The 18256-nt window shown below is 41.5% G+C and overlaps 1 protein-coding gene across 3 annotated transcripts in view; it reads right to left on the bottom strand.

The window, feature by feature from the left end:
- Positions 1–18256, bottom strand: part of siah1 (siah E3 ubiquitin protein ligase 1) — a 34125-nt gene that overhangs the window by 8834 nt on the left and 7035 nt on the right. For 2 of the 3 annotated variants that reach the window (XM_031294818.2, XM_031294819.2), the window contains one exon: positions 487–543. In XM_031294818.2, the coding sequence (XP_031150678.1) occupies positions 487–496 (10 nt within the window). In that variant the 5' untranslated portion in view covers positions 497–543. Of the gene's footprint in view, positions 1–486; positions 544–7470; positions 7775–18256 lie in introns of those variants that run through there. The other variant, XM_031294817.2, reaches the window with a different exon arrangement.

Below are 18256 nucleotides of genomic sequence, written 5' to 3' on the forward strand. Positions count from 1 at the left end.
TAAAATGGATAGAAAGATCATTGAACTGTTGTAACACTGAAATGGTGATTGTTGTAAGTTGTCATGGTAACAACACGCATCAGTGTGGCCGTAAACACACAGCTCGGGAGACATCCTCCGGAGCAGTGGGGAGTAAAGAGGAGGACAGTTCGACCCAGCGGCAGCGGGTCAGTGGACTGCAATATAACGATAAAAGGGAAAGGACTGAGCATAAACTATTCTGTGAGTGTTAATACAGCATCTAACAAAAAAGCAAATTGGAGAAGCTGGGAGCAGACAGAAACATGTTGCACACCTCTCTCTGTGTTGGAGAAAGCGTAAATGGTGCTACATGTTGCCCAAATGGAGCAAACTTGTGTCACAAATTTGTCAACAGAAAAGGCGGATGGAACCATTTTCATTAAATACAGTATATAATATAACCATAGATGGACAGGGAGACAGATGAAGAGGGTGGAAAAGACACCAACAGAAACAAATACCAACCTTCGTCCATAAGATTTCCAAATAAGGCTTTCGTCTTCTCTTGAAATGTTGGGACCTCTGAAAAAGAGGAAAAAGAAAACAGAAGGTAAACAACATGACTTTGGGGACAGAGCTAGAAAGTACTGTGTGAGAATCATACCAACTAGTCACACCACAACAGCACACCTGCAATAACCATGCGACAGCGAGTAAAATACTCTGGTCAGTGAATGAAGATGTTAATTTACCACTGAGTAATGGCCTGGTTCTGTCGTTTCTGACAGTGGGTATTACACATGCCCCAAGTCAGTTCACATATGAAGCAGATCTGATTTACACAATGACACAGTCTAATGTTTATGGTAACCATCTCTGCTGTGCCAACAGGCTGTAAGAGACCAGTAAAAGGCACTGCCCATCTTGTGCACTTCCATAGACTTTGCAAAGCTCATTCAAGGCATTTAAGGCACTTACTGCGCTGCTAATGCAATGTACATTAGACTAGACTTTTGAAAGCATTCCTAATGTGCCGTCTGTTGGCTCCACACTCGTTTCCCAGTCTGATAATTCATATTTCACATAGCAGATAAAGCTCCACCCGTGAGTTCAACTTTGTGGCTCCTATGCGGCTGATGCATCACTTTCCAGAAGTGATCGAACAGCTGGCTGAACGCTGTTTCCTACGCCGGTATTAATGCGATTTTAACTAACTTACTATCAGAACTAAGATGTTATAAAAAAGAATCTCTAGAATCTTGGCCCTACTACGCATTTTCAGATGTTTCTGGTGGAGCAGCAAGCCTGCCTGCTGAGCCCCGTAAATAAGCAGAGTAACGAGTGACTTTTTTTTCCGTCTCGTTCCCATGGATCTGATACCTGATGGGCTATGCTTCTTTCGGACTTCTGTAAATTGAATAATTAGCCGCTGTAATATCGGCAATTTCAAGTAACCACGATGGGACGTTATAAAAATAGAAGCGATAGCCCAACCCTAGTTGATATGCTCGCTTTTGACCACATAGCTGCCATCAGCCCAAGAAGACATCATCCAGTCCTTAGTGTATTGTATATCTGTCATTTAAATATAAACTTTACAAAGCAGTGTTAATTAGCTATGTTTTAGCAAAATATCCATCACTACTTTTGCAGCCACTGAAACCATAGCATAGCAACATAGTAACGTAGTATACCAGTCATTATTTTACGTGAAAAATATGCCTACACTGCTTCAAAAACCGTGACAGAGCCCTGAAATACCTGTAATGGGATAAGAGATCACTTCTGAAGTGGTAAACACAATCATGATACTTCTAAATTCACAATCTGGCCCTGGTTTCAATTGCACACGAGTCCACAGTATAAGATCACAGTTACAAGGTTTCGACATTTTGGACACAATTAAAAACATGTCGGTGTGTACACCATAAACAGAAAGAGATCACCAGCTTCCACTCTCCACTTGCAACACCGTTTCTTAAAACACCACAGCAGGCATACCTAGCAGACAGAACATTTATATTCTAAACAGTGTGTACCTGCATGTCTTCTTTAGTCAATATGTTGTTGGAAAAACAGAAAAGATAACAGGGCATTCCTTTAAGAAGCACTGTGACATTCCCTCAGTTATTAAGAGTCACACAAATAGACAAATCATGTGACCGAGGCAGTGATGCAAATAAGGTGGAGCCAATGTAAACAATACACAATTTATAAACTATACTTGTTTTACATAATGACAGGGCATCCTCATAGAAAGACGTAGAGAGTTTCCAATTTAGGAACATTAAAAAAAGGCATCTTTGCCATGTAGATGGATTAATCCAACTTCAGCAGATTATAGGGGTGGTACGGTTCATGAAAAAACATCCAAACCGCTCGGTTCGCATGTCTCGGTTCGGAGCGTGTCTGTGTCGCACGGTTTGTCAGTACACTGTTAACGTGCACTAACCACTTACTGCCGTAGTGCCCACTTTCGACACCTATGTTAAAACACTTACTGGAAACGACGAGGGGGATGAGCGTGACGAACGCAACACATGGCAGCTGATTGGACGAACGCGTCATGTGGTTCTTGCTTTTCCTGAATTTCAAAACAGACTCGAACGGCGTCTCGTTCTGAATACGATCTCGTATTTTATGAAAATAGTTCACCGAAACGTGTTTCTGACAACATTTTAAGCGAGAAATAGGCCATACAGTTGCTGAATCTGTCGTTTTTTTGATCGACAAAGGTCAGTTTAAAAGATTTTCGTCAGATTTTGAGAGGCGCCGAGCCGCCCGCTCCTCGGGAGCGTGGAGTGCTGCTGCTGCAGGTCACGTCACATGCAGAAATGGTAAGTGGGAGAGATGAGGAAGGCTGCCCGGAGTTGGAGGATGCGCTAGCGTCGTATAAGTCTGGTGTGTGGGAACATTTTGGATTTCATGTTACCTGTGATGACAGCGGAAATAAAACAATACATAGAACTGCCACTGTATGCATGTATTGTGCAACATGCATTCAATATGCAAATTTTAGCTATATATATCATATGCCGAAGTATATTTCTGTTAAAGATTAAAAGAAAAAATAACAAGAACCGTACAGAACCGAAAACCGTGACCCTAAAACCGTGATACGAACCGAACCGTGGATTTTGTGAACCGTACCACCCCTAGCAGATTTATGCACCACAAACGGCAAACAAATGCTTGCCAACCCATGCCAAACGTGTTGCACTGGGAAGGCAGTAAGTCCAGCTCTATTGTTTCATTGCTTATCAACACTGTCTAGGCTAAAAAAAAAAAAAAAAAGAAATGTCAATCTTCCAGTGGTTCAAGTTGCATTATAACGTAGTGTGTGTTTTTAAGGAGAAACATCTTTGCTTTATCTATGTTGAATCCAATATAAACACAATGGCTTGAAGCAGCTTTAGTACAATATTTTTACACATCGCAAAAACTGTGTACCATGTGAGCACGAAGTCAATAATATCTAGTTTGAGCTAAAAGCTATATCTGTTACAGTCAAGCAAATGCCAAGTGAGTTGAGACAATGCTAATTAAGCCCATCAGCTCCACAACTCTCTCTGTATTTCTCAGTATGGCTATGTTCAGAAAAATAGTGTAGTCCGGCGACATCTGCGCACAGAAACTCTTTACGTCACTGTTGAGAACGAACAACAGCAGCGTTCAGCTTTGCAAAGCTTGCAAGAGACGTTTTTTTAAAACTTTAAAACAGCAGTGTCCGTCGTCGAATCACAAACAAATTTAATTATCGCTCATTTATTGTTAGAGGTAAAATGTGCAATTAATCATGATTTGATTTTAGGTCATATCGTGCAGCCCTACTGTTTATCTCGTCAAAACAAATAGTGCATGTGTTTTGAGCGTCGTGAGCTGGCTCACTCATCACTCAATACTTCCCACACTGGGTGTTAGATACTTAGTAGATACTCCTAAGCCTACCTTTTCAGTGGAAGTTTAAAATCACCTTTGATAGGATTGTTGTTTCGGTGGTCAAATAAGCACCATTCAAATAAAAAGTTACTGAACTAAAATAAAAACAGCAGATTGTGGTTTCTGTATTTATTACTAAAGCATTCATCAGCAATACAGTCAAAATGGGGATTTAAGGTGTGTACAGTAAGTGGCTACAGTGCTCCTAGTAATAAAAAAAAAAAAAGTTAGACTGGAGCCCTGTACAGTGCACAGCTGTTTGGGTGTCTATATTTTGTTTTGTGCATTTGAAGAGTTTCTCCATTCTCAGAGGAGACGGATGACATAGCGCTGCATTCTTTCAGGGTTTACAGTGCATAAATTAGCCTAGCGGCTAGCGGGCTTTTCCCATTGACACATATAATGGACCAACAGATCCCGTTGCTCTGGACGGAGACCAGTGAAGGATATTAGAAGCACTTTTCCGGTGAGCGTTGAGCGTTACTGCGCAGCCTCCAACTGAGAAAGACGACGTAAATGTGACGTGAGCAACGTGTCTGAAAGTTGGAAGTCTTCTGGTAGCTGTGCCAAGAGAAAACTCAATCATTCCGAATCTTGCAGAGACGGAGAGCGTAGGTATATGTAAGGAGATAACATAGGCACAGGCTAATTATTGCTAACTAAAATGCTAGTTAACATTAGTAATTAAACTTAACAGCTAATGTGAGTCGAAACTGCCTGCCAGCTTCTCCTGTACTGTAATTTCTCTACTGTGCGACAGAAAGTCCCGTGGTTTTGACACAATCGTTAGCCTATTTTTACAAATACGCCTGCTACGGAGCCATAACATGAGATACAAGGTAATGGAGCCTTTTATACATTGTCGTGTTTCTTTAGAAATAAACAATGGACAAATGCACAGAATCTGTTGCGATTGTCAAAAGCGGAAATATCAAACGCCACTATATGAAACTAGACACACACTTTGAGGCAACTTACCCACAGTAGTCTGAGGTGAGGATGTGGAAAATCAATGAGCTCAAAGCCTATATTTGAGCGATCTACACAAGTCCTGCCTCACTCTCTCACAGTGCAACACGGGGCATGTGTGTTCGCTGAGAATGCAGCGGAATTTAGGACAACATAAAAATCTCTTTACCTATGGAGAAATGGTAAAGGAGTGCATGTATTATTATTCGTGACAATGCCAAGCTTTTGGTTTATGTGAGATTTTATAATGCAGAGAGGAAATAGTTTTGTGAGGACACCCTAGGTGTCACGGCTCTTACATCACATACCAAAAGGGAAGACATCAGGCCATAAAAGAAATGTTGACGCACAGCCTGAAAAATGTCCATGTGTCTGATCTTATGGATCTGATTTGTGATTTTTTTTTTAACCTAAGAAGTTTGTGCTCTATCTTTAAGCAAATATTACACTCAGGTCAGCCTAAAAGAGCACTTTTAGTTTTCCTTTGAGGAGATTTTATTTTTTTTGGACTGAAAGAAATATTTACAAAAGCAAATTTAGATATGGTTTATGGCACTTTGTTTTTCATTTCATCAGCCTGTTTGAGTTTATTAATGATTTTAGCATTTTACCAAAAAGCTTCAACAAAAGCAGCCTGAAAGACAGAATAGAGCAGTGTCCTAGCCTTTTGTTAATGTCCTCCCCAAAACATAAACAAAACATAAAACTAAGAACATTGTGGGCTGCATTGAATAAACTGATTCCTTTAGTATTTGTAGGTATGGAATTGTTTGGACCTCAGCAGGGGCGGAGGGTTGACTTACTGGACCTCTTGCAATTTAAGTTGAATACCCCTGTTCTACAGTATTGAAAAAAAAAAAAAAAAAAACTCATGCGAATCCCAAAATTGAAAACCTAATACCAACACAATGAACAAATACCCAAATACTGAATATTCGGGTCCAGCCATAGTAATCGGTAACACCGATGTTGTCACAAGTAAGGCTGCAACTAACGATTATTTTCAGTGACTACGTTTACACACACATAATATTTCGTTTACATGTGTTACAAGTTTTCCAGCAGTGGCGGACTTGTTGGACCATGCAAACACAGCCTCCCTCTTTCATTCCTTCAACCAGCTTCTTGAAAAGGTCGACGTAGCGATGTGTGCGCATGTCCAAAAACCTGTTGATATCCAAGTCTTTGATAATGTTTAAAAGTAGCTGTGTTTCTCCTTCTTATCGGTTCTGCAGCCCTGCATTATGTTGGCTGGTTGGTTTGTGTACAGCAACCATAGCAACGCACAGAGCTGACCATGAGCCGTAAACAGGCAAGAGGCCGTAAACTGGGCGGAAACTGCGGTAAAAACCCACATTGATATTCCGAATAGGCTGTATACATGTCCCAAGAATGCCTCTAAAAACCGGAATAACACCGGAATATCCCACGTCTTAATCAGAAAATGCTATATTCGGAAAAAGGCCTTATTCGGAATACCAAACCTGTATCAAATTCGGAATATTGTCATAGTCGGAATAATACTGGAATATTGGTGTACATGTAAACTTACTCAGTGTTGATTAATCTGTTGTTTATTAGTCAATTAGTTGTTTGGTCTATAAAATGTCAGAAAATTGTGAAAAATGTAGTCATTGTTTCCCAAAATCCAAGATGATGTCCTCAAATGCCATGTTTTGTCTACAACTCAAAGATATACAGGAGTGAAGAAACTAGAAAATATTCACATTTAAGAAGCTGGAATCAAATAATTTTTCTCCTTCTTAAAAAAATGACAAACCGATTTATCAATTATCAAAATAGTTGGCGAGTAATTCAATAGTTGACAACTAACATCTCTAGTCACAAGTCTATTAACCGGTGGGAAAATGTCCTCACCATGGCATCCCAAGCCTGCAGCAAGCGTCAAATTGCCTTAGACAAAAGTAAAACAAATATGGCACACTACAAAAAGACACATACATACAGACGCCTTCAGCACTACACACAGATGAAGAATTGATACAAAAAAGGCAAATATTTCCTGAGACAGCTAATTCTACACTGAAGCCAAGGATAGTGAGAAATACAACCAAAAAGAAAAACACAAAGGGAGAGAAAGGAAGGAAGGGTAGCGTACAACTGAGGGAAAAGATAAGCTACAGTAAAGAGGATATGGAAGAAGACAGGAGACAGATGAACGGAGCACAAGCAGAGGGGGAGAAAGAAAACAAGCTGGGCTTCAACACAAAAAAAGGCCATTCTTTGTGCTCAACTCATAGCCCACTCTTCACACACACACACACACACACACACTTCTGTACTCACAAGACACAAGCTATTCAACAGACATGCTGTCACAACACAAAGAACGTACACACTTTTGTTAGCCAAGCTCCCTGAACATAAAGTACCAATTTATCAACCTAACACAGACAGACCTACGGCCGGACTGTGCACAGGAATTTATGACATTTTACAACACCTTGGCTGCAGCTACGAGGACAGTTGCGCATAACATATTGAGCTAATGAGGAGAACAAAAAAGGGTTTAATGTGTAAATGTTTCCAGAAGTAAGTGCGCTTTCATGTGCATTATATTTTTTAAAAACTCATATTCACCTTTAGTCCTGTGCATGCTCCTTGTGGCTACACATGAGAAGAGTCGGTACAAGGAATTCCAGGGCGGAGCTTGCAGTGCTACGCTAGCTGGCTTTGGTTTCACTTGGACCAGAGACATAGGAGTAGAGCAGTCACGCAGCCCGTCAACACCATATTTCTCTGGCCTTTTCCATGGAAACCACACTGTTGCCGCTGGCCAAAAAACTCACCACAAAACCGAGGATCACATCTGTGTCCAGACAAGAACAAATAGTAGCTCAATACCCAGGGAGGGGATTGGACCGGAGGACACCAGAGTGTCTATGTCCATGGAATCCAAAAAACAGTAAATCACTTTTTTTTAAATCCAAAGTCACTGGAACACCAAGCAAAACTGGCATTCACCAGACCTGCCTATCCAGCCAAACTGAATGCCAAAAATAAAAAAAGAACACCACAGAGAAACTCACTGGTTTGCTTTCTGTTAAACCGAAAGCCTTGCACATTTAGTCAACAGTCTGTTAGCAGTTTGTCAGTGTGGTCAACCTGCCACTCCCTGGCTCCTCCCAATCAGCCACTAGGAACTAAAGGCAGCATGAGGGTTGAGCCAAGTCACTGCAGATTGTATTCAACACTGAATAATTATCCCATTTAAAAAGTTCCACCTTTGTATTTCCTGGTGCCAGATCTTTAAAAAGGACCATTTGGCACGGCACCACTACAGCTTTAAAAAAGGTATATCCTCTTCCAAAACCATTTTCTAAACTTGCAGGTTTGCAGCACAAAAGCACAATTCCCACAGCAAAAGAAGGGCTGAATTGTATAAAAAAATATATATAATCTTGTATGGTTTAAAAGAGTTGCTGGAAGAATAATCCTTTGCTGATTGGAAAACAAAGCCCTGCTCTCTCTTGCTTTCCCGGTGGAAGAGGAGAGGGTTGTAGCTCGAGAAAGGAAAAGGAGGGAAAGTCCCGAACAAAGTAACTCTCCCTCTGACTTTTTCTCCTCTGCGTTTTTTTTTTTTTTTTTTAGTTAAGCCATGTTCTTTCTGTCCCATGGAGTGTGGTAGGTGTCACTGCTTGCTGGGTGTGTTTCTGTGCAAGACGGAGAGAAGCTAAGCCGGCATCCAATGTCAGTCCAAACAGAGCATGCTCACTCACACCCTTCCCCTCTTGGCGGCTCCCTAACCAAACACATAACCCCTTCTTCACCACGACACATCATTTGTCTTTCACACAGGCTATGACTCCATTCTTACAAATTGTGTTTGCCCTGCTACACGTCATCCTTCAAGCCAGTATCACTCCATTTTCCTCTCTCTGCCCCACACTTTCTTGCACGCTTCCCCTGCCACGAGCCTGCATATTTTGCCTTCTCTTTTCCTCGATGGCCATTCTCGCTCTTGTTTTTTCTCTCTCTGCCCCCTCCCTCCGCCCGGCTCTGTGGTTGTGCAAGTCTCAGATTTCAGCCTCGTCTGGCTTGGAGGCTGCACCACCAGCTGCCCTCATTGACACCATACCTCACTGCCTTTTCTTTTCATTCTATCCTTCTATTGACTTCCCCTCTCAGTTTGCCACAGTGTAATAGGAGTATGTATCGCATTCAATAACTTCACACCACTGAATTTGAAAAATGTGTTAAAACTCTGGGAATGTGGTGTGTTACAACCGAGATCAGACATTGGCAAAATTACAGATTTGACCAAAAGCCACAATTTGCAGATCAGAACAATACAGGGTTTCCCACAGCACTTTGCAGCTAAGGCGGCCGCCTAAGCAACACACGCCTGCCGCCTTAACTACGTCGTCCAAAACAAAGTATTTTTTTTTTTTTTTTAATGTGTTACTCTCGTTTTCTCCCTTTCATTCCAAACTGTGACCAATGTCAGTCTCCCTTCTCTGCAGAACGCAACGAATAAAAAAATCAGTTTTTACAATCGTTAAATATGTGATATGCCTCCGAATCGTGTGATGCGTCCAAACAGCAGCATCTGGTGGTTGAATGTCATCGCGCCATCATCGTTTGCCAAACATTCGACAACATTCTAATCTGGGGAAAAAGAAAACATTTTGGGGGGGAAGACGTTCCACCAAAAATGTTTTCTTTTTTTTTTTTAACTGTGAGAGGATTTCTCTGCGATGAATAGGGTAAGTCCATCATCATTTCTCAATCTTAGGGCGTTTTCACACATACCTCATTTGGTCCGGACTTTCGGACTTTTCAGTTTGATCCGAACCAAAATTACAGGTGTGAAACCTCCCCCGGATCACGGTCCGGATCAAAAGACCAAATTTTGGTCCGACCAAAAGAGGTGGTCTCGGTCCGGACCAAACTGAACCATGGTCCGGTTCGTTTACAGTGTGAAAGCATTTTTTGGATGGTTCGGACTTTCGGACCAAATAGAAGAAGCTCTGGCAGGCTCTCCTTGTGTTACAAGACCGGGGAAACTCCTTTAAGGAATAGCTCGGTGCTTAGTGCTTAGGCTACATGAGAGAGTGAGAGTGACGGTGAATGCGCTCAGAGCAGACAGCTGTCGGCTATCAGAGCTGAGAATGCATCAGCATTTTATTTGTTAAGTGGTAGTAAATGTACAGTGTAGGTTTCCGTTTGTCTCTGAATAAATTCTCCAGAAAGTTCCAGTGTCTTGCTTCTCAACATCACAACAAAACAAAAAGAGCCGCGGCCGTATGGGAGAGCAGCAGTCAGCTGAAAAAACTCCGACACAGAGAGAGGATACGAGAGGACGGGGAAGCCTGTCTACAAACCAATCAATTTTAAGTATCTGGAGACGCAGCTCACGTATGTGATGACGGCAGGACGTAGTTTTGTCCCGTATAGATCTTTAGTGCGCTTGCATAACTGCAGTGTGAAACCAAAACTTACCGGATCAAATGTAGACAATGTAACAAAAACATGAACCTTGGTCCGGACTTTCATGTGTGAAAACGCCCTTAGAGTCCATCAAAATTGTAAATATTACACAAAAGTATAAAATGATCTAAACTTCATTCACTCTCCGTGTGTAGATCTTATAGAACTTATGGAACAGGCTGCAGGGCAACAGTCTGACAGCCTGCATGAAAATAAGCATAAATGGTCCACTTGTAAGAGTGCAATTACCAAAGGGCCCTTGAATTGTTCTTTTTAAAACCAAGGAGGATAGCCTGTAGCGATTCTAGATGTCAGCTCTACCAAAAGCAGTGACTGTGATCACCTTTTGACAATGTTGTTTTGCACTTCAGTGTTGTATAGTTTGTATAGGGTTTGTTAAAATTGCAAAAATGAATTCACCGTTCTTGTTTCAGTTGTTATGTTTAGCACTTTTTAGCACAAATATTTTTAAATATTTGTATAGTGTTGTATAGTTTGTATGGTGTTTGTTAAAATTGCACATTGCAACTGTTATTTTGAAAAGCTTGTCATTTATTAATTATATATGATTTAAATTTAATATTTAAAAATTAAAATTTGGAGATGGCAGCGGCGGGTGGTTGACTGTCCGAAAGAAGTACAGCCCATTAGGGGCCCTATCTTGCACCCGGCCCGATGTAAGTGTCCTGCGCCCATGGGCGTGCTGGTCTTAAAGGGAGGTGTGTTCAGGTGCATTCTTGGCGTATTGCTATCTTGAGGCAGCGGAAAGTGATGGCACCATTGACCAAAAAATAAAAAATTAAAATAAAGTCAGTAACACAGCATTTCATTGTTATTTTAACAGCGCATTAGTAAAATGCGCCCAGGCTAGTGCACAGCGTGCACACACTATGCTTGTCTCTCACACACACACACACACACACGATTAAAAATAAAAACATTACAATGTGAATATAGTATTAGGATATGATCCGCTCGTGCGCCTTCACTTCACGCACGAGCAAATTGGTTTCTTCTCCTGAAAATTTCTCCTTCTTGCTTAGCAAATCCGCCATCAAAATAGCAATGTGCCAAGGTCCAAACGCGCCTGGCTTTTAAAGGGAATGGGAGATGACACTCTGATTGGTGTACTGCATGTTACGCCCAAAACACACCTATGATTAATTAAAGACACTACACTGTGTTCCAAATTATTATGCAAATGATATTTTACACTGATTTACCTAAATAGTCGATGCAAATGACAGTATAATTTTCAAGTCACCAACCGTTTGGGTATAAGTTGAATTTCATTGAACAAACCACCACACCAATGAAAACTTATCTTTTTCAAAAATAAAACACTCAAAATGCACTGTTCCAAATTATGCACAACAGAGTTTCAAGACATTTTACTTTATGTACACACCGCCGCTGACTTGGGCTTCTAAAGATAGCGGAAGTCATTCATTTTCAATGGAAGCCGGCTTCTCTCAGCTGCAAATCTGTCGGCGTCGTGTTTTGGGCGTTTTGAGTGACCAGAGCGTCAATCAGAAAGTTGAAAGTAGGTCAACTTTATGGTAATGAGCTATGACGCGGTTCAGCGGCAAACGCCAGCAACCAATCGGAATACAGACGTCCTTCGCGCTGGCTGATTCCGGAGAAACATACGATGTAAACTTTCATTCCTACCAAAACATTAGTTCCGAGAAAAAGCTCATAATCGCCGTTTCTGGGTTCCCTATCATTTCTGATAAGACGTTTGCGTATAGGGACCAGTTAACGTTACCTGCCGGTCACATCGTCTCTAAACAGTCCGCTCACGGTGAAGTCCTGCACGGATCAACAGCTGGCGGCTGCTCGCTCTGCCTGCATGCTGCTGCGGTTCAGCGGCTAACGAGCGAGCTAACTGCTAACAGACACCGCTGCACCCAACAAACGATACAAATTCTGTCATTATATATGTAATTTATAAAAGGTTTCTAGTGTCAATGTATTGGCCGTGCAGTGGCTGCTTGAGCTTTTTCCATGATTGAACATAGAATGCTGCTACGTCAGAGCGGCCAAAGCGTCAAAAAGCTTCCCCGTACTTTGATAAGAGTCCTTGACCGGGTGGCCAGAGCTTCTTTGCAGCTCAAGTCGGCGGCGGTGTGTACGTACAGTTATAGGTCGTAAAGAAGTGAAAATGGTCATTTGCTGAATTTGCAGCATTAGGAGGTCATATGTACTGAAATCAAAAGCTATTTAAATCAAACACATCTTAACAGGGCAAGTGACATGTTAACATAGGACCCCTTCTTTGATATCACCTTCACAATTCTTGCATTCATTGAACTTGTGAGTTTGTGGAGAGTTTCTTCTTGAATTTCTTTGCAGGATAGATAGGATAGTGAGAATAGCCTCCCAGAGCTGCTGTTTTGATGCGAACTGCCTCCCACCCTCATAGATCTTTTACTTGAGGATGCTCCAAAGGTTCTTTGATGCTTTGATGTGTAGCCCAGAACGTAAGTTCAAAACTATTCTGTAGCTTGTTAAACTGTCATGGGTTTTGCTGCCTCATTATCTGTGTAAACATTAAAGCTACGTTTATTCATATTTCAATAAGTGTTCTGCTACGATGTGGATAAGTTTTGCCCGTGTTACGACATGACATTTATTTGGCGAGAGCGAGAGCAAGATAGATTATCGCCTTGATAATATTGCTGTTGCTGTTTCTTATTGCATAGCTGATAGATGTCCAGATTGTTTAATATTACTTGTGCAGCCACGTGTTGATATTCAGGTTGTGTTAGGGCAATTTGCTAGCAAGGTGCAATTGCCAGTACAAACAATTCATGGTCCACAACACTGTCATTATAGGTGCCCATTTTGAAACCACCACAAAGTTGCCCTACCTCCCTTAAAAACTGCAAAGTAGTAAATCAAAGTCCTTCACTACCCTCCTAGAAAAAAAACAACTGTGTAGCATTAAGTTGGGCTCTAATGTCAATCTCTGCTAATACATCATTATGGGGCTGCAACATGATTTTCATTGATTACATGGCCTGCAAAATTTTTGATAAAAGGAGGGTCCAGATTTTTTTTCTAAGGACAGCCTCCTAGACTTTTGTTTATTTAAGGTGTCCCCACAAAGATAGCAAGTGTGGGATGAGTAGAGCCAAAGTCAGTCTACGTTTAATAGTATATCTGGTAAGGGTGTCACGATTTCGATTTTAAATTGAAATCGATCGAAATTAAGTCACAATCTTGAATATCGGGGGAAAAAAAAAAAAATGGAATCGTCGATACTGCCACGCCCCCATGTCACGTCCGGTCGGCTTGTCAAGCGGAAAAAAAAAAAAAAAACGTGTTGAAGTGCTGCGAGTCAGCCAACCTCCTCTAAGTTAGCTACAGCCAGTCAAAACATAGCATGGCAACTGTAGATGCTGGAGACCCATCGACAGAACTTTACCTCTAACCCTCTTTCACTGAAGTCGCCGGTGTGGAAGTATTTTGGATTTCCAGTGAGTTATGTTGACAACGTTCACGTTCTGCATGCACGTTTTGTAGCCTAAACAGAGCAGCTTTTATTGGTTATATTAGAGAGAGCAACAAGTTAGCGGACTGCCCGAGTCGCCCTCTTTGCCATCGGTCTGCTCAGCTGCTGTGCTGGCTCGACGGTGTTTTAAGCCCCCAACTAAGCCTTCAAGGCAGCGCTACCGTCGTCGTCTTCAACCATAACCATTGCCTAATCCTAGTGCCTTCCAGGCAGCGGTGCCTGGAAGACGACGTTGGGGGCTTCAAACACCAAACTCCGTGTGCTGAGCGTCTGCCCTCAGGATTGTCGGTAAACTTTTTTTCCCCCCCTTTTTACTTTATTGACAAATTGTCAAGTTTCCAAATGACTGAAGATATGTTATTGTTACATTATGTTGTTAATAAAATGTTTAAAATTTGACAATGTAGTGTGGTACATTGCGAACAAAGGTCAGATATTATATTACATAAGTCTAGTCTAAAAATGGCATAGCAACCTGTGCTTTAAAAGAAAAAGTAAAAATCGAGAATTGACACTGTCACTGTTTCAGTTGCTCATCCTCATAGCAGAGAGAGAGCGCGGATGACTCACTTTGATGTTCACTTGAGTTCAGTAGAGTAGACTGCTCTGCAGAGTCGTGTAATTTCGATTAATGACATTCCAAAAACATTCTGAAGCGGCCCGCCGCCGCTATATGTATGTAGCGTAAACACCGTAACTGATAGTATCAAATCGGTCAAAATTAGCGGTGTGACGAGACACCCAGCTCACAAGAAGAGACACGAGATTGGGTTTATGAGGTCGAGACAAGATTTTAACACTATTTTAAAGAAAACTTCAATGAAGAAATAAGACTGAAATATTAGTCCTTTATTCAATCGAAAGTCACAAAATCAAAAACTTCTCTCCTGTATAACTAACGGTTTCCATTACTTATTCCGTATACGGTGGAGAGAGAGTCTCTTCACTCAGAGAACCAAGGTTACAGCATAACCGAGCATTTTCTGGCAGTAGTTGAGACCAAATGTTTTGTACTTTAAATTTGTCATTGTACAGTAGACTCAGAGAAATAAAGCTTATTTCACTATGGTTTCACTGCGATTACGTTCTAAAGCACAAATAAATTACCAACAAACACTAGGCCTGCAGCGACGCGTCTATGACGTCGACGCATCGACGTCAAAATTACGTCGACGTCGTATTTTTGCGTCGATGCTTCGCCACACACACACATGTGGGAGACCAAAACATTGCAGGAAACAGCAATCTCCTCACAGAATTCCCAACAAAGCCCTGCAAAAAGCCCCATGAAAAGAAGAAGTCCTAAAAAAACAGCTCGCCCTTAATCATCGAGGGAATGGGAATACTTAAAATATAGTCCCAAGTACTAACGTTAGCTAAATTAATTTCATGTTTGTGTAGTGTGTTGTGTAGCCTGCGCACTTAGGTGGTGCTAGCTAACTATCTTAGCTCTCCGTGCAGTTTGTTCGTGCTAGGTTAGTAGCTAACGTTAACGTTAGCTAGCTACTGGCGCCTAGGCAGCTGTGTTTAGCTAACGTTAGTTATCATCTAATGTTGGCTTGAATGGTAGCTAGCTTACAGCTGCAGAACACAGCTATCTATAGTAGCTAACGTTAGCTAACGTGAATGTTAGCTACTAACCTAGCACGAACAAACTGCACAGAGAGCTAAGATGCGTTGGTTAGCCTAGCACCACCAAAGTGCACAGCTGCATTAGCATGTAAACCTACAGAATAGCAGTTAAGAGAGTCAGTTTGATTATGCATCAGGTTTTATGTTGGGACTGTTATGTTGTGTTAAACAATCCAAGGAATGTCTGTACTGTGCACTGCACAGTGTTTTTCTTTTTTGCACTACAACTTGATTTTTTTGAACAAGAGAGTTATGTTGGTACTGTAAAAGAGTAAACAGGCTGGCCTTTCATTTTGTATAACAGTAAAATAATTATTTTATTTTGTGTAAAGCAGATTTTTTGCTGTGCAAAATTTAATAAAATATATTATTAAGAATTTTTTGGTATTTATTTGAGATACATTATGGTTTTTATTAATCGAGCAACAGAAAAATAATCGTAATATTAATCGTCCAATTAGTCATTAGATTAGTCGACTAATCGATAAAATAATCGCCCGATTAATCGTTTAATAAATAATCGTTTACCCCCAGCTCTACCAAACACGCAACAGATGATTTTGGGAAGACAGATGCTCTTTTCTTCTCCTCTGCATTTTATTCATTGCAGCAGTAAACAAGGAAGTAGGCTACTCTAGAATCGATTCAAAAGTAAAGTTAGGTTTTGCTGTCCGCTTCCCGACTCATTTAAAAAAAAAAAAATTTTAAAAAAAAAAAGAGAGAAAGAGAAGAGAAAGAGAGTGGTCTGGGCGAGACAGCGCCACAGTGAACTGCAGGCTGCAGGCGTGTGTGTATCTCGGCTGAGAGAGAGAGAGAGAGAGAGAGAGAGAGAGAGAGAGAGAGAGAGAGAGAGAGAGAGAGAGAGAGAGAGAGAGAGAGAGAGAGATCTAACGTTGGGTTTTACAGGTAGCTTTTTTCTTCCACTAATCGCTCTGCAAAAATTAGTCAAAATTCTTATTGTCGGTTAGGGTTAAAGGGTGACTTATTAACATCGCTACAAATGTCCTAAACATCCATACCATAGCTTGTCTGGAACAGGGGTTCGCAATGCCATTAATTTGGGCTGCTCCTGGATTATGGATAAACTACCAATGGGAAAGCTCCATTTAGACTTGTTCAATTTAAAGAGAAGACAGGAGGCACACTGCTGCACTCCCTCCGCTCTATTCTCTTCACTATCGTTACACTACATCTGTTCCAATTATCATTAGACAATATAAAACTTAACGCAGTCAGAAATCCAGCAGCACAGAAAATATCGGCACAAAGAGAACCCGCTGTGTCACACACACAACACACACTTAAAGGGGCAGGGCAGCAGATACAACAATGAGCCATCTGGACCAAGCAGCAGTTCATCACCAGGGACACAAACACTTCATCACCTACAGCCAGGGGTTTACAATGGGGAAGAGAGTGGGAGGGCGGGGATATAGAGAGAGACAAATTATTTACGTCTTCAACACACTTTGGCAATGTAAGTGTCTGAAAGTTGTCATGCTAATGAAGCATTACTGAATTGAAATTAAGGGAGTAAGGAGAAACAAGACAAGTGAGATGTTAAAAGCTTGCCTTGGCGGCGAGGTTGTAAAACATGCTAGAATAGAGTTGAGCACAAGCCCACATTTCCACATCAAACGACTGCTGCTGTTACTCCCATTGGCAGTCCGGCCTGTACCAATAGTGCGTTCCATTTACCTCGGAACTCGGAAGCCGAAGCTGGGAATGGCGTCACACCCGAGTTGAATGCGTTCCATTTACAAGTCAAATTTTCATTGTTTTCATTAGCTCTAGCCAGGTTAACCATTGTCAGCAATACCAGTTGATAACAACTAGGGATGTCCCGATCAGCTTTTTTTGACCACCCCCGATCCTATTTTTTAAATATTGTCCTGAGTCCTGATCCGATACTTGTAGTTGCTCAGATAATAGAGCTGCACAGCGGTATTTTTGTTTACAAAAATAACTATGTAAACAAAGTAACTAAAAGATGTCTTAAGCTTAATACATTTAACTTAGTGCAGCAAATAAGTCTTTTCTCTCAACACCAAAAACAGTTCTCTTTAGGATCCCAGCAAACACCCAACCAAAGAATAAAACAGTCTTGAGTTCCCCACTGCACAACGAAAACTAAACTTAGTGATGCCTCTTGTGCTTAATAGTCAAATCTTTGATTTTCTTCTCGCGTTTACCGATGTCGGCTCCAGGGAATAACAGCCTGTAAGCTGGTTTCCTGGTGGAATCACGGAAGAAGTGTGGAGAATTGGAGAAATCTGCTTCTATAAATAACAGATGACTAAGAAAGACTGACTTTTTACTCGCTGGCAAGCTACGAGACACTCTAACGGACACTGGTGAGTGGCCGCCCCATCTTGGTTTGAACGTGCCGGCATCCGGGCAGTCTGGCGGTGCAGGGCGTGTGTGATTAGAGGCGGTGATCACTACAAGCAGATGTACATGATTGGATTAAGGTTAATGGGGGTGAATGCTGATCCCCGATCAGTTAAAAAAAAAAAATGCCAAAACCGGCTCCAATCCGATACGGTGATCGGGACATCCCTAAAAACAACACATTACGCATTTTGTGCATACAAACAGCGTAACAACATGCCCACAGAGAAAGGTTGGACAGCACTGTGTGTACGACTGATTGAGGGAGACACAAATAGGACAGAAGTGCTTACAACGGTTTGTTACTACAGCTTTCACAACAGTTGACGCATGGAGCAGCCATGTTGGATTTTAGCTAGGGGTGCTCGGTGGTTGTCCCAGTTCCGGGCTCGGAAA

The sequence above is a fragment of the Sander lucioperca genome, chromosome 7 (genome assembly GCF_008315115.2).
Source record: "Sander lucioperca isolate FBNREF2018 chromosome 7, SLUC_FBN_1.2, whole genome shotgun sequence".
In the NCBI taxonomy this organism is placed as follows: Eukaryota; Metazoa; Chordata; class Actinopteri; order Perciformes; family Percidae; genus Sander; species Sander lucioperca.